We start from the raw sequence: 15,670 nt of genomic DNA, 5'->3' as shown, positions 1-15,670 counted from the left end.
TTGACCTAGATATCAACTAGATGCAACTACTGACCAAGTTTGGTAAAGATCGGATGAATACAATTTGAATAAGAGTCCGGACAAAGTGGCGCTGTTGAAAATGGACTAATTGACCCTATGACCTAGTTTTTTACCTGGCATGACCCATATTCGAACTTGGCCTAGATATCAACTAGATGCAACTACTGACCAAGTTTGGTGAAGATAAGATTTATACAATTTGAATTAGAGTCCGGACAAAGTAAAATGCACTAATTGACCCTTTGACCTAGTTTTTGACCCAGCATGACCCATATTCGGACTTGACCTAGATATCAACTAGATGCAACTACTGACCAAGTTTGGTGAAGATCGGATGAATACAATTTGAATTAGAGTCCGGACAAAGTGGCGCCGTTGAAAATGCACTAATTGACCCTATGACTTAGTTTTTGACCCGGCATGACCCATATTCGAACTTGGCCTATATATCAACTAGATGCAACTGCTGACCAAGTTTGGTGAAGATCGGATGAATACAATTTGAAATAGAGTCCGGACAAAGTGGCCCCTTTGAAAATGCACTTATTGACCCTATGACCTAGTTTTTGACCCGGCATGACCCATATTCGAACTTGGCCTAGATATCAACTAGATGCAACTGCTGACCAAGTTTGGTGAAGATCGGATGAATACAATTTGAATTAGAGTCCGGACAAAGTGATGCCTTCCGCCCGCCCGCCGCCCGCCCGCCGCCCGCCCACCCGCCAAGGGGTTTCACATAATACGTCCCGTATTTTATACGGGCGTATAAAAAGCATGAAACTTTTTATGAACTTGCAGGTACTTTTCCGTTTCACAAATTTACTAGATAGCTGTCGTACAGTTGTTTTTTTGCGTGCCTGATTTTTGCTTGTTTTGACAGCGTGCCAGGTACTTCCTACTAGGTTGGCACAGGCGCCGTTGTCTTGGTTCTTAAATTATGTAGAGCGGTTCACAGATAAATGATAATAACCCTCTTTTTTTTTAAAGCGTTAGGCTGAAAGTCACTGATAATTAGTGTGACAAGTGTTATATATCTTTTTTATGAAAGGAATGAATGTTTTAGCAGACCTGTACCCCAATATGTCAATAAATCACCTTTCTGTGTCTCTTTCTATTCCACCAAATACCCGCAAACTCTCAAGCCTCTTCCCTATCTGGAACTTTTTCTTTCCAAATTTAGATTCGTCTATTTCTACGACACCCCGTTGGCAAACTATTTATTTTCTAGTATGCAAAGACAGACTTCTCGAGCGAAATTCTTTAAATCAAAGGGGCTGTGAATACCCAGCTCGCGATCAATAAATTCACTGGGCAACTGGTAAACCCAGTGACACGTCAGCTTGATGGCATGAGCTAGGGTGGGAAAATTCCGCTAAACCAACTTCACTTTCTCATTGAAGTATTTTTATTGCTTGCCCTGTCGGAACACCGCCAAACACACTTGTCTTTGCTGTTAGCTGTTGTCTTCAACAAGACAAACATTTCAAGATACACACGTATTACAAAGTACCCATTAAATCGTACAATAAATTTAAATTTCTTAACAAAAAAAATCAACCGTTTGAATCTCTCCATATGCTACAAAAATCTTCGTAAACGAAATACATCCCTACAAACAATATACTAAAATACTACTGTGTTGACGTTTGTAGGGTCGTTCTGAACATCAATAAACGTTGACCATTCAAATACGACTATTTAGTCACGTGAGGTCACGTGATGGGTCACATTGTATAGCGTCATCAATATGGAATTTCATTTATAAAATGTATGCGATAGCAATCAGTTGGTATATATATCGTTTGTTTGTAAATTAATTCGTTATAAAGCGAAGTTTGTAACATTTCTTTTTACAGGGATTTCCAACATATGGTTAATTTTGCATTTTTATAACCAATGTAATCATTTTTGTCGCCCCATATGGCGCGACTCTGTATATAAGGAGCCGAAGGCGCATAAACTTCAACAACTCGTGCTAAGCAACGCAACAATTGTATGCTTCATTCATTCTTGTTTACGCTTTTTCATTCTTGTCTACGTTCCAGTAAAAGTTCAATCGCCCCCACTATGTTTTCGTATTGGTACAAATAGCTTTATTTGCGTAAGTACATTCAGTAAAGTCAATGGACGAACACTTTTGTGACTTTAAAATGCACGATCGTATATAAGCTGACTAAACACTCGACAATTAATATGAATTCATTAGTACATGTCTGTGACATTAGGAGAGAACAAACAACTGTATATATAATGCATTAATTGTTTTGCTTACAGATAAGTGAAAAATTACGTCAAATCTTATCTTAGTTTTCAGAATAATTTTCTTCATTAAAACCCACAATTATGCAACTGAATGGTACAATTATACAGCACGATTACTGATAGATAACATATTCAATTTGTTCCTGAAAGGGAAATCTTATATATTTATTTATAACCCATTTTCATATGTCAGATTATTTTTGAGACATGTTTTATGATGACATCAGAACTCTACATGCTTTTGACAATACATACATCTCTGATTTAATATGATTTCAAGATTCTATTTGAAGCATGTATCAGCATAACATTCAGTTATCGAAACTAAACACTACTGGAACAACATACATTGTCATTTAAGTGTGTTTTCTAAATGTATATGTGTGTTTGCGATATGTGTTTTCGTGTCTGGGTATCAGTGAACATATAATTATGTTGGACACAATGTAAATTGTCATATCAATGCACGAATTGCACATTAGTTCAATTAGTGTATCTATAGCAAAATTCGCAGCCTTCAAAACGCGAAATCATTTAAGTAGGGAAGCACTCTCACACTTGTGTAATTATCTTCGTTAAAAGCATTTTTGTCTTCCCATTTTTACAATAGGCCTTTAAAAAGACGTGGCTAACACACGTTTCAGACGCTTTCCAATTTGGGAATATAATATATGGCTACAATTTAATACAGTTGTATCAATAAGGATGGGAATTACACATGATTTCAACTGAAAGCAACGCTCAAATGTAGCTAATATGTTGTGATGAAAACGATATTACTATTATATCATATTAAATATACAAATATTACTTTGGAATTCATATGCACACTTTAAAGAGGATCTGAAATGACCATGTAAATTCATATATGGAAGAATTGGACATATTATACATGTTTTTGTTTCTTTTGTAGTTCAGTCCATGGTCGAGTAAGTTCACTCTGAACATGTGTGACGCCATTCATAAATCATATTTCTTAAAGTTGTATTAACTACGCATTGTACAAAAACTGGATAGTTTTGCAAGCGTATTTACTTCAATTAGTTACAAGTAACTGACCATTGAATTTCTTTATATAAGAAAATTAACTCCCAAAGCGCATAGTACTTACATTTAACATAATTATCATGGAACTGATTTAATAATTGCAAGGGCCCTTTAAATAATATCGTAGGATATATTTGTAGAACATTGTACAGAAAGTGTACTGTGCACATCTGAAAGAAATATCCAACAACAATGTCTCACTTCTCTGTTTAAATGAGCCAAGATTAATAATAATATATACTAGGTATATATATATATTATTTTCATGAATAATCAAGCTTACCGTTTTCAAAAACTACTTCCAATACGTTGCATATAGCGTTGTCACATAGGCGCTTTAAGTATTTCTCTAACTCGAGAACTTGCAGTTTCATAGCGGGCAGCGACCCACCAATGACCAGACGACTCCTGTGCATGTTTGTCATTTAGCAAACATGCTTGCATATTATTTATATTGAATATTATGATAATTATGACAATACAATGTGCTAAGGGCATGAGTCTTTCATATCAGCTAAATATCAAGGTCTTCCTTTATTATTAACGGTTTGAGGATCCAATGTCGTATCCGCTAAAGTTACACAATGAAAACTGTTCATCAAACTTTGCTACAATGTAAGGGCCATTTAGGTAACGGTCAAATTGCATAAGCATAATCAAGGATAAGGTCACACTTCAAGATTGATCTATCCGCCGGCCCATACCCTCTACAAGCAAGAAATTCATAACATTACCTTTTTTGTTTTGTCTTTGAGAATACATGCAAAAAGTGTCCGTTAACCATGTCTGCATAATGTCAAGGTCATATTTCAAAGTAAAAAGTGTGAGCCTAATTAAGAATGTTCATTAAAGTTAGCTACTACAAAATATTTGCGACGCAGAATACAGCAGTTGTTAGTAATTTAGTTACGATTGAATTTAGGCAAACCAGTTTGGTCCATGTATTGCGAAATCGAAAGAAAAGGAAAGAAACATACAGCATTTCGGTTCTTCTGACTTCAAATTCCCAGACGTATATTGCTTGTTTTTGTTAAAGATTTAAACCATACACACTATTTTAAGGTGCGCATCATGAGGCGTCTCACCAGGGTCTGCGCTTAATGCTTAAAGGAATTTCTGTAAGAAATATTCTAAATAAAGAAATAAATATACTAGACATCCCTTCTTTTTGAAATAAATTCATCCAATGTAAAAGGATGGAAGAGTCCACTAGGCATAAATGGGTGAAAATCAAATGTATTTTGAGATCTAACACACACGCTGTTTTCAATCAGACGATAATGAACTTTAGTTAGCTCAAAGAATGATTATTTTTTAGAATATACAACAAAAAGATCAATATGTATATTTTTATAACGTTATATGTATAGATACGGTTTTTTGTATCGACATTTGCCTTAAAAACACTGAGTCATTCAATAAACATTTGTAATTGGAATCATACTGTTAAAAGGTGAAGGTGTCCGCTTTCATAAAGCGACTATACAGTTTAATATCTGATTCCCACAAGAAAACTAATGCGATCACGCATCACATGTTATGCTTGCTAACAAGGACAAACAAGAGATGTGTGTCGTGGTAATTGGTTTTTGATGGAGACTTCAGAAATGACAAATCCTGCAGCTAACAATCCGAAAATGGTTTTCTAGAGCTGTTTGTATTCTATATAAATCAATACAAGAAAAAATAGCATGCTTGCATATGATTGTCGCAAAACAATATTATATTGAATATTTTGCCAGGTGTAAACAATTGGTTGTTTTAATTACCTTTTGATATAAGTATGCTGTCATATCTTCTGTGAAAATTACAACTCAATCAACATTGTGCACACATATGGCATAAACGTTTCGATATTTTTCTCTGTATGATGTTCTATAACAACATGGTGCTGTTCTCGTTCTAAATTACAAGCATACTTAAATCAACTTTAAAATATATAGCACAATCACTTAGTTTAAACACGCACTTTGATAATACTATTGATCGTGTCGGCATATTGAACATTATTAGCATCCTTACTATATTTTTGCGCCGTTTCTTTTTCTGCAATCGCATGGTGTAAAGGTGATCATGAACACTCTTTTCCACTATTAAATCACAAAGCGGCGAATACAATGTGATTATTACAGTGTATGATTTTATTATATGTCTGCCTTCTTCTAAATATTACCAAAACGTCATCAGAATGTCATAGCTGCTTTCATTATATGGGCGATAAATTTGAAGAGATCTGACCATGCGTTTTCAAGTTCCGATGACCATTCCGTCTCTAACACAGGCTGAATAGCCAATATAAATTGCGGTCCAATCAACTGAAACAAAAAAGACAGAGTATGTACATAAGGATACGTAAATAGTAATCCCGAAACAACTGAAACAACTGGAATAAACTAAATATACCACTAAAATAAATGGAACATTAGTATCGAATACTATTCAACGAGATTTGTTGCGGGTCGGCTGTCAAGGGCATTTGCCGTCGAATGACTACAATTTAAATATACTTAATGGTCAACAGTCCTTGTTTGGAACTTACATAATCGCTAGGTAACACTATTTTTTTCCTTTCAATTTTATGCAAAGGAGTCACATGAACATTCACAGAATGACCTTATATTTAAAGATTTGTTTTTAGTGTAACTGCAATATCATTTAATTTATACTTGTGTACCAAAGGCGGTAATAACAAGCTCACGTCAGATCCGAATGCATACTTTAATACGTACAATCAGCAACATGAATGAAAGGAATGTAAAAATGTTTAAAATGTAATGTTTGTAATAGTTAATAGTGCACATACGTCCATATAATCAACTTTTGCTGTGTACATGACATGGCGAGATCCAAGATCGTGCAAAGTTTCCACGACTTTTTGTCTGTCTTCAAATAAGCTAAGGCACTTGTCGACAGTCCCCATCACTCGCATGGCGTGAGACCGCAGTTGATTACTTTGAATGAGCTCCTCTTGGGTCATACCTTTAAAAGGCGCAAATACGCCTTGGACGTCAGGATTGCTGGCAAATAATCTGAAAATACGCATCATATCAATTGTATTTCTTTCAAATGGCTCGTTTATTGAAAAAGGTCAATGCCGCTCAAAAAGTCAACAATGAAAAACGGCTGTTATCGATTTAGAAAGGAACTTCATTATAAATAGTTCATTGCATATACGCGGCATATGAAGACACATATCTGTCATGTTAATTATATACTATGTAACTTTATACAATAATGTATGCCGTTACACTCTGTAATCATTAACATACTCCTGGCTACATAAGACATTCATTCAAGGGAATATGTATACATATTATTACGATCAAAATACCATGATTGCGCACTTACGGCGTAACCTTCTGCTCTGTATTTTGAATGTTGATGTATATATTAATAAGATATCACTTTGTATGAGGCACGTCTAATGTAATTCGGCGTGTTTTAGCATGAAACGCATTTGCTATTTGAAGAAGGTCGAATACAATGAAAGAATAACTCCAAAAACGTGTTTGTCGGCCGCTGTGTGCATTGAAAACATCAACCCACGGAACCAAATTAAACAATAGTGTCTAAGTACAGAACAGAATAGTTTATTTTTGACTTAAGCATGTGAAGCTCATCGTCATTAACATACATATAAATAACAGCATGCGTTGAAGTACACACAAAAACACACATCATTTTAAAAAATAATCTAAATACACACGAAATAAACATATTTCGTGAACATATTTCGTGAGAATGGTACATGGATGGGTTTAATACACAGTTATCACACAATGTTATGCATATAGTTTTACAAATATAGGTATAATTACATACATGTATTTCTGGCCTTATTTTTTGTAAAAATGTATTTCTATTTAACACTACATATATATGACATTTTCTCTTATCTAAAGCATGTTAAACTATACATGGCTAGCTTTCTTAATACAGTTTTGTTTGAACTATTAAGTAGTTAAATAAACTTGAACATATTTTGCCGGATTCTATAATATTTCGGAATTAATGCATTCCTAACATCATTATAATAAGGACATTTAAGAACAAAGTGAAATTTATCCTCGATATCATTTAGGTTACATAATATACATTTGCGTTGATCTCTGTCAATATTCTGGTGTCTGCCCGCTTCTATGGATAATTTGTGAGAGGACAAACGTTATTTTGCAATAATGTTCCTATGCTTTTTGCTTTCAACAATATCAAGATACGATGATCTTTCAAATACTGGTTTTAGTTCCATATATAGGATCATTGAGCTACACGACGTCACACTGACATCCCAGTTGGTGATATACTGGTCTCGTTATCTGTTTTTGAATAACGGGATAAAGTGATCATTGTTAACAGATTCGGGGAATAGCCATACATCGGTGAAACCGGTTTGGTTAAGAATGTCTCGTATTTTCGATGACCAATTGTTAGCATTATATTTACGTTCAATTTCTAATCTCTGTAAAACTACAACTTGTTTAAGAATACAATTTCCCTGTTTCACAGTATGTAATTTCAAACAATATTTAACCATCCTGAAATCGACCACCTTCGGCATATAGCGATAGTGAATTTGTTGACATTTTTACGTTCAATAGTCTTTTACAAAATTTACGGTGAACGCGTTCAATATTTTCCGCTTTGATGGATCCCCAAACTTCGCAGTTATAGTTTAAAATGGATGATACATATGCGTCAAATAAATTAAACATGATATTTATGGGTACGTTCATATCGTTCGTTAGGTTGAACAAAGTATGCATCGCTTTTAATGCTTTGCCATATAGTGTATCTGTTGCGGACACGAACGATCCACCACTTGACATCACAATTCCAAGGTAATTAAAATTGTTCACAATTTCTAGTTCTTGACCTGTATATGTCCATTTTAATGCTTTACTGATTGAACCCCCTTTTCGGAATACCATGACCTTGTTTTTTTTCAATGTTAACTGTTTAATTCCATTTATCACAGTATGTTTCTAAATTGTATAATGACTCTTGAAGACCCTCTTGTGTTTCAGAAAATAAAGCCGCGTCGTCAGCGAATAATAAGAGATAGAAAGATATTTGATCTAATGTCAAACGTACAGAGCTTTAACAAAGTGCGCAGACTATTGCGTGTTTCATTATATTAGTTTTGAAAAAAAGATGTGTTACTGGGTTTACAAATAACTTATGTAGACCGAACTCGTTGAGGAAATATCCAAATGACGGTACAATTGTTTTATTTGGAAAAGTTATAACACAAATCTGCTGAACAGTGTGTTTATTAACAGTTACTTATCTATTTAGAACACATTGTGTTTAACTTATTTGGGGTTGTCGAGCTTAAGAAGATGTTGTCCATTAATATGACATCCAAGTATAACTATTATTTGTTGGTACATTTATTTGCAGAGATGTTAGTATTTCAAGTGTTCGAATAGAAGCAAATGGCCCACATCAAAGATCTATGGGGAGTAAAAAAGATGGTCTCTGTGTAATTTTCGAGACCCATTCTACACACACAAAAACATTTTGACAAGAAAACTTCCTTGTCTCAATATGGAAAAAAAATAGTATTCCTTAAACAATAAAGGATGCGAATACCTTACAGAAAACAATACCGAACAATTAAAGGTTAGGTTTCTGTAGCACAGATCCAATTTGGGGTATTTAGCGAGTAGTAAAAACCTGCAAAATACTATTTTGTACTTAAGCAATTATGGTATACGCAAAACATCACCCAACCTTTTTTTAAATTTAACCATAGATAAGAAGAAATGTTAGCTTTCGGATCATTTAGGCATAGATGACTGGTGAGTCATGTAAAATAATCGAATATAAAATATATTTTTTATAAATAACTGGTAGCAAGATTAGTTGCAGATAATTGGTCAGTAACCACATTTTAACTAACTATTTTGACCAGTTAATTCTTTTCAGCTCAATTCAACAGTGGACAATGGCCGTAATATCACTTTAAATACATCCATAATTTCAATAAGAACAAACGCTCATAATTGGCCTGGTTGTGGTCTGAAGTTGAACCGCTTCGACATTTGTAATCGCAAACTCATATCAACATTTCAACTTCTTCGGTTGTTTTTTTTTTAAGAAGCAAGTGCTCGAATTTGGTTGGACATAACAGAATCGGGGCTGCCGCGCAAAACATTTTGCCTATGTTAATACTCAAAAGCTTAAATGAAGCTCTCGATTTAAGATACTGAGTAACTTCCGTATGACATATTTTTAAAAACGTATTACTTACTGTCTGCGCACCTGAACAGCATGCGCAGTTGTGGACTTTCCAAATCCGCTCAAGTAAAGTAAAACCGTTTAATGTTTTGCTATATTATCTACTATTAGTGTGCTTTAGTATGATAGCATTTTATGCTTATGTATGATAGCTACATTATAGTGAATGCTATTTTACATGTAATCTCACTGTATGTCTGCATTGATATGTGAATTGACTACATGTTGTTTATAATATCTATACAAATGAGCTGTAAATCTATTCAAATTTCAATAAATCGTGTATACTCTTACAGTAAACACATATCATCGCCTGTTGAAATCGCGTGTTTAAAGGTTAGAATGTTTATAACAAATGCATATAAGTTCTCTGTTTGATTTTTTAGATTTTTAATTAATAGAAATCAATATTTTAACACATTTTAAGCTGTAAAAGTGATTACACTTTACTGAATTCCGGAACAGTATAATTATTGTATATTTATTTTACCAAGCCATATCAAGAGTATACATATAGCATAACGGAATGACATTCGCGATGGCCGAGATATTAATTCAAAGGACCCCGGTTCATTTTTTGTGTCTTGTTCTTTTTGTTCTTTGATTTTTCATGAGATGTAAAGTTCAGGAATTTAAATGGCAAAATCAATTTATGAGATTTTATGAAACGTATGTTACATATTGTAAGACATTATTCCAAATATAAAAGTTATGTGTACCATTTCATAATAAAAATATCATTAATAGCAACGATTATCGTTAATATTAGTGGCACATCAATTAAACACGTAATGAATGTTTAATAATCCTTATAACATTGCTGACCTAAAATATGAAAAAAATATTAAAAAATAATAGTTTTGAAATATTCCCTATTGAACGACCTGATAGAACACAAAATAGTAATGAAATATTTCTTACTTCATAAACATCGCTATTCCAACTTGATCCATGTCTTTCTTTACAACTTTCCAAGACTCAATCACGAGGTCTTTTTGTCTATCAGTAAATTCCGGAAGAGGTACCACTTGGCTGTTTCCATTGTTATCTCCCACATCCGAACTGACGGGTAAGTACTTCTGTCTTGGCTGAGTATTCACATTCTTGTTTTTGCGCAAAGCGTCTTTTCTGTTCGTTGAATACATGTTTCCCATTTTTATTTAAAATTAATGTTTTGTCAAAAATACGAAATTAGTTGCGTGCGTCAACGAACGTATTTGAACATAACTGCGATGTTGCTTACGCATAGTTTTAAAATGATTTATAATTAATTTAAAGTTTTATAACAACTATGAAATATAAAAAAAGATGGTTATGTTTCAATAAAAATAAAATAATATACTAATAAATATGAGATCGAAATTTAATGTCGCATAAAATTCTTCCAATAAATGAGCACTCATTTTAAACACAAATTCTATCCCTGATATGTGTTAGACAGTCATTTACAATAAACACATTTAAATTCAAGCTAACGTTCCATAATGTTATGTCAAGCCTTCAATACAAGCTAATGAAATATAATGCTGAGTTATTCCAAAGTCTGCTTGTATTTATACATAGCATGGTTTCGTTTTCCAATACCACAATGGCTGGAAAGGACCTCTAAAAAAGATAGCAGTTTGCCAGGCGTTCTGGGATGACAGAATAATGGGTTGATTGTTCATGAAAAGTGGCGGAACGCTGTTTAATAGAATAATATCACGGTTTACGCGATTGGGCAGATGCAACTAGCGTGAGTTTTATCGATTGTGTTAGTAAGAAACCAAGCAACGTAGGTAAAGCTGTTATATTTATTATTGATATAAATAAATAATTTTATTCGTTTCATATTACATTTAAACGTATAATTCATGTTGGAACTTTTGTTGGCATAGTTAAGATTTGAATGCACTTTCAGACTTGGGTTACACTCCAGATTTAAAAAAAACATATTTAGATTGGAGGAAAATGTTTGACTTGTATTTATTAATATGAGCGAAAAATGCTTCCCCCAGGACAATGCCGGTTTTAAAAAAAGGGAAATAATCATGTTTACAACCATTACATTTAATAACATAACTAAATCTATGAACGTTGATGTTCTGGTGAGTGCTTGAACTGTATCTTGATAGAGACACGTGTCAAAGGGTAAGACAATTGAATGGCCATTACGAATCTGTTACGCGAAACCGTTTGCAATCAAGGCGATTGCTCTACCGTGTGACCTTACGGTACTGTCCCACCACCTAAACATGAATTGACACCGTAACATAAACGCACAGAATGTTTTTGTTTTTGTATCAAACAAATATTTGGTAATGAAAAGTGCTTTTCATTGATATGCGTTTTCTTAACCTCACAATATGGAGATGTAACATTCAAAGGGTTTCGACATTGATTCCTCTTGATACACATTCATTACAAAACACGCATGTAAAGAACAGTTCGATGTATCCAAACATAACAAAAAGTATTGTTTCGAAATGATGCGCTACATTTGATTAATTAAAACGATTGCACATTTTCTAAATAATTCGGTAAATGTTTTATGTATTATGTACATTATTATTTACGAGATCAGAACTGCGACCGATCTGTTCATCTCTCTCAGATTAGTCGATTGAAAAGTCTTCCCGAGACACTAATTGATATTTTATAACTTTACTTTTTGGCTTTGAAACAGGTACCATTAATGGTTTTCCTGACGAAAATCTGGTGTCACAGGAAAATTGTAACGTAACCGCAGTTGCTGCGTAACATTTTTGCATTTAAGGTAGCGCACCTCTAATGGTCACATATCCAAATATAATCTAATTAATTATTTTCTTAATCAGCATCATTTCACTGAAGTACATGCAAATTTGTAGGTAGGCTTTCAATGCTTTTAAAAAAAATATACCGATTTTTTTCAAAACCACCCCCACGCTCGGCTTTTGTCCAGTTTATTTTCACCCTTGGGGTATATAAAAGTTCCATAATTCATTCAAATTTCCAAATATGGGCATGCAGTTGGTGTGTACAGATGATGTAAAGGTGTTTAAAGTTTAAACAAGATGAAATAAGTATTCTTGTACAGACATTTATTTTTTACAAATTTTTATCTATGGAAGAGCGCCATGAAATGTAAGTGATTTCAGCAAAGTAAAAATTGGGTCGGTTAAAAACAAAGTGTCATTAAATTCAAAATAGTATCATTTAAGTCATATTTTAAACTTAGTTTTTATAGAAACACTATATACAGCAAAAATACCAAGAACTAGACAGATTTACCGTTTACTTTTTGAAATAAAAATAAAAATGCAACATGCATGGTTAGTATTTTCAACAGTAAATCACCCAATTTCGCCATAACGTTGTTTTAATTTTAATAATTGAAGAATGTGCATAAAAATTGCAACATATATTTAAAAATAAATATAGCTTATATGCCATATTAAATCAAATTACGTTAGAAAATAAATAAAACGCGTCGCAAAAAAGTATACGTCGTCGGCAGGATTCGAACCTGCGCGGGAATATCCCAAAAGATTTCTAGTCTATCGCCTTAACCACTAGGCTACGGCACCTAATAGTAGGCTCTTCAACCTTCGAAGAAATCGCGGGAAATCATTAGAGGTGCGCTACCTTAATTACTGCAACACTTGTTACACGGTGTCCATACCACGTGACTTTTTCGGATCTGTGTTGGGAGAATAAAGCGCGACCCAGTTAACATTTTAAAGGATCTCTTTTTAAATATTTCACCATTTTTAATGGGATAAAGCGGAGAGTCCGCTCATTCGTAAGAGTTTTCTATAGGTATTATGATCTTTTTAAACAAATAAGTATTTTTTCAGTAAAGTGTGGGAAAAACGCTGTATTAATGAGAACTACTTCGTGCTTCCGAAGTTGCCCGAAGGAAATCTTGCGTTCGCTCGTAAATGTTCGGATATCGCATCGACTTGTGCAATCCTTTTATGCAAAGAATGTCACCACAAACAAATGCTTGTTCAAGTTTATGCAACGAGGTGAATCATAATCAAACATTGGTGTTTCCTCGCCATAACAGCCGCTAGTTGAGCGATCGTTTGTCCGTTTATACTTCATAAATGCAAAAATAGGGTATTTGTACAAGGTTTGAGTATATTTGTATTCAACGCACGGTCAATCGTTTGTTAACGCAAACACAACTCTGTCAAATTTATCAGTTAGGCAATCATACTTTTAAATAATCATTACAAAAATGTAGATTATGCAATAGGGTAAGTTAATAAAACTTAACACTGTTTCTGCAAGAATCGATATGAGATTGTGCTTCTATGTTTGCGTTAAAAGCATCCTAGGCGATTAATTACCACCGACGATCCATCACACAGTCAGAAGAGCAATGCAAAGGTACGTTTATATAAACCAATTTTATACGGGTATTAAATATTTTAATCAAAGTTCGATTACTTTATCTATCGCTTTACCCACCAATTAACCTTCGCTTGTACTTTTAGAGGCACTCTGGCATAGTCAGAGACATCCCTTATAGTAATTGGTTTCTTCAGTTTCAGATGTTTTTAACATTAGGATTTGGTCTGTTCGGCCTCATTATATTTTGTGGGAATCGTCCTGGGACGACAGACGTGTGTCTTTCTCTACATAAGGAGACACATTATATAAGAACGACATAAATAGATATTTGAATAAATTATGTATTAGTCGTTTTATCAAATTAAACACATTTTCAGTTTTTGTTCATTATTGTTTATCTTGCAAATACTGCTGTCAGATAAGTAATAAGGAAAACATAAGACGGTCGAAGGAGGTTAGTTTATTGTATATGGGAAATATACCGCAGTGGACATGATCAACTATGCGTGTGTTCATCCAAACAGCCAATCAATGCACGTTAGTCAACTCAACTAAGACGTGTTAAGACAAAGCGAACAGCTTATTACACATTTCTTGATGGTGAATGTGAAAGCACATGCATTCATGAAAGTTTATTGCATATTTTCTTGTTTTTGTAGCAAGCAAAAGCAAATTAAATGGCATTCAGGGAACGTACATATGTCTCAACGATATCATCAATGTCTTTCAATTTAAGGTTCATCAGATTCCATATAAATATTTGTATATCAAACCTCGCAATCAATGTAATCTCTGTAAATCGTGCTTATTAGTTATAGTAAATTGTTATCCGAAAAGCGCTGATATATCATCGAAATCGAATACACAGAATCAACACTGCAGTGTTATGAAACAATGTGAAGCAGACAAACCAACCGAAAAACCGTAAGCTGGATGTGAGACTTACGATTTCATGGAAAAAACATTAATGGCATAGTCTCAAATAAACCATTTTCAACGTTATGATGAGTCGTTTTAAATATCAATCTTTAATCCTAATTATAGTATCATACTTCCACAAACCTGCTCGTAAAACGCATACCTGGTAGAAAGTAGTGATTTTCCAAAGGGTCTAACTATAAACTCCTGCTCATGCACGAACGTATTGATACTGTATTGCCTTGTTTCTACGCCCTAGACCGTTATTGGCTTAACAATAGTGATATCGTGTTGTATTAAGCAATCCGTCATGCATATGTAAATATTTTTGTTGGAAATAAAATCTAATTGCATCAACGTTTTAAAGGGACCTTTTCACAGATTTTGTCATGTTTTGAAGTTTGTCATTGAATGCTTTATATTGATAAATGTAAACATTGGATCTAAAAAGCTCCAGTAACAAATCAAGAATAACATTTAAAAAAGGAAAAAAAGTTGCCAGCATCAGAGCTCGAACCAGTAACCCCCGAAGTCCTAGAGTAAAAACCAATTAGACCGCTCGGCCATCCTGCCAAGTATGGATGCATGACGTATTTTAAACTTTATATAAGCAATCTTCGTAGTTTCACAAAATTTAACGACAACAACAGAACTCTCCAAATTATTCAATCGTTTCGCGTTGCAACGCTTTATAATTTTCAGGTTTTTAAATCGTCAAAAGATGCAAATAATGTCTATATTAGACAATGGTAAATGTTCAGTGGAGTACAGGGTATAAACGTGTAAACAAAAATGTGTTTCCTGACAAATATCATAACTAAAACGATAATTTGCGAATCTGAAACAACTTTTTTCAATT

At 33.8% G+C, this 15,670-nt stretch overlaps 1 protein-coding gene across 1 annotated transcript; it reads right to left on the bottom strand.

Annotated features, from left to right (window-relative positions):
• Positions 1 to 4,688: 4,688 nt before the first annotated feature.
• Positions 4,689 to 11,070, bottom strand: LOC127870295 (uncharacterized). The gene is made up of 3 exons (XM_052412928.1): positions 10,495 to 11,070; positions 6,137 to 6,362; positions 4,689 to 5,648 (listed from the first exon to the last, which is right to left on the bottom strand). The coding sequence occupies exons 1-3, from the start codon at positions 10,725 to 10,727 to the stop codon at positions 5,517 to 5,519; spliced, it is 591 nt and encodes a 196-aa protein (XP_052268888.1). The 5' UTR covers positions 10,728 to 11,070; the 3' UTR covers positions 4,689 to 5,516.
• Between the last annotated feature and the right edge of the window lie 4,600 nt (positions 11,071 to 15,670).

Source organism: Dreissena polymorpha, chromosome 2, assembly GCF_020536995.1.
Source record: "Dreissena polymorpha isolate Duluth1 chromosome 2, UMN_Dpol_1.0, whole genome shotgun sequence".
NCBI classification, from domain to species: domain Eukaryota; kingdom Metazoa; phylum Mollusca; class Bivalvia; order Myida; family Dreissenidae; genus Dreissena; species Dreissena polymorpha.
Note: the sequence above shows the minus strand (reverse complement) of the source record. Positions and strands in the feature narration are given on the sequence as shown.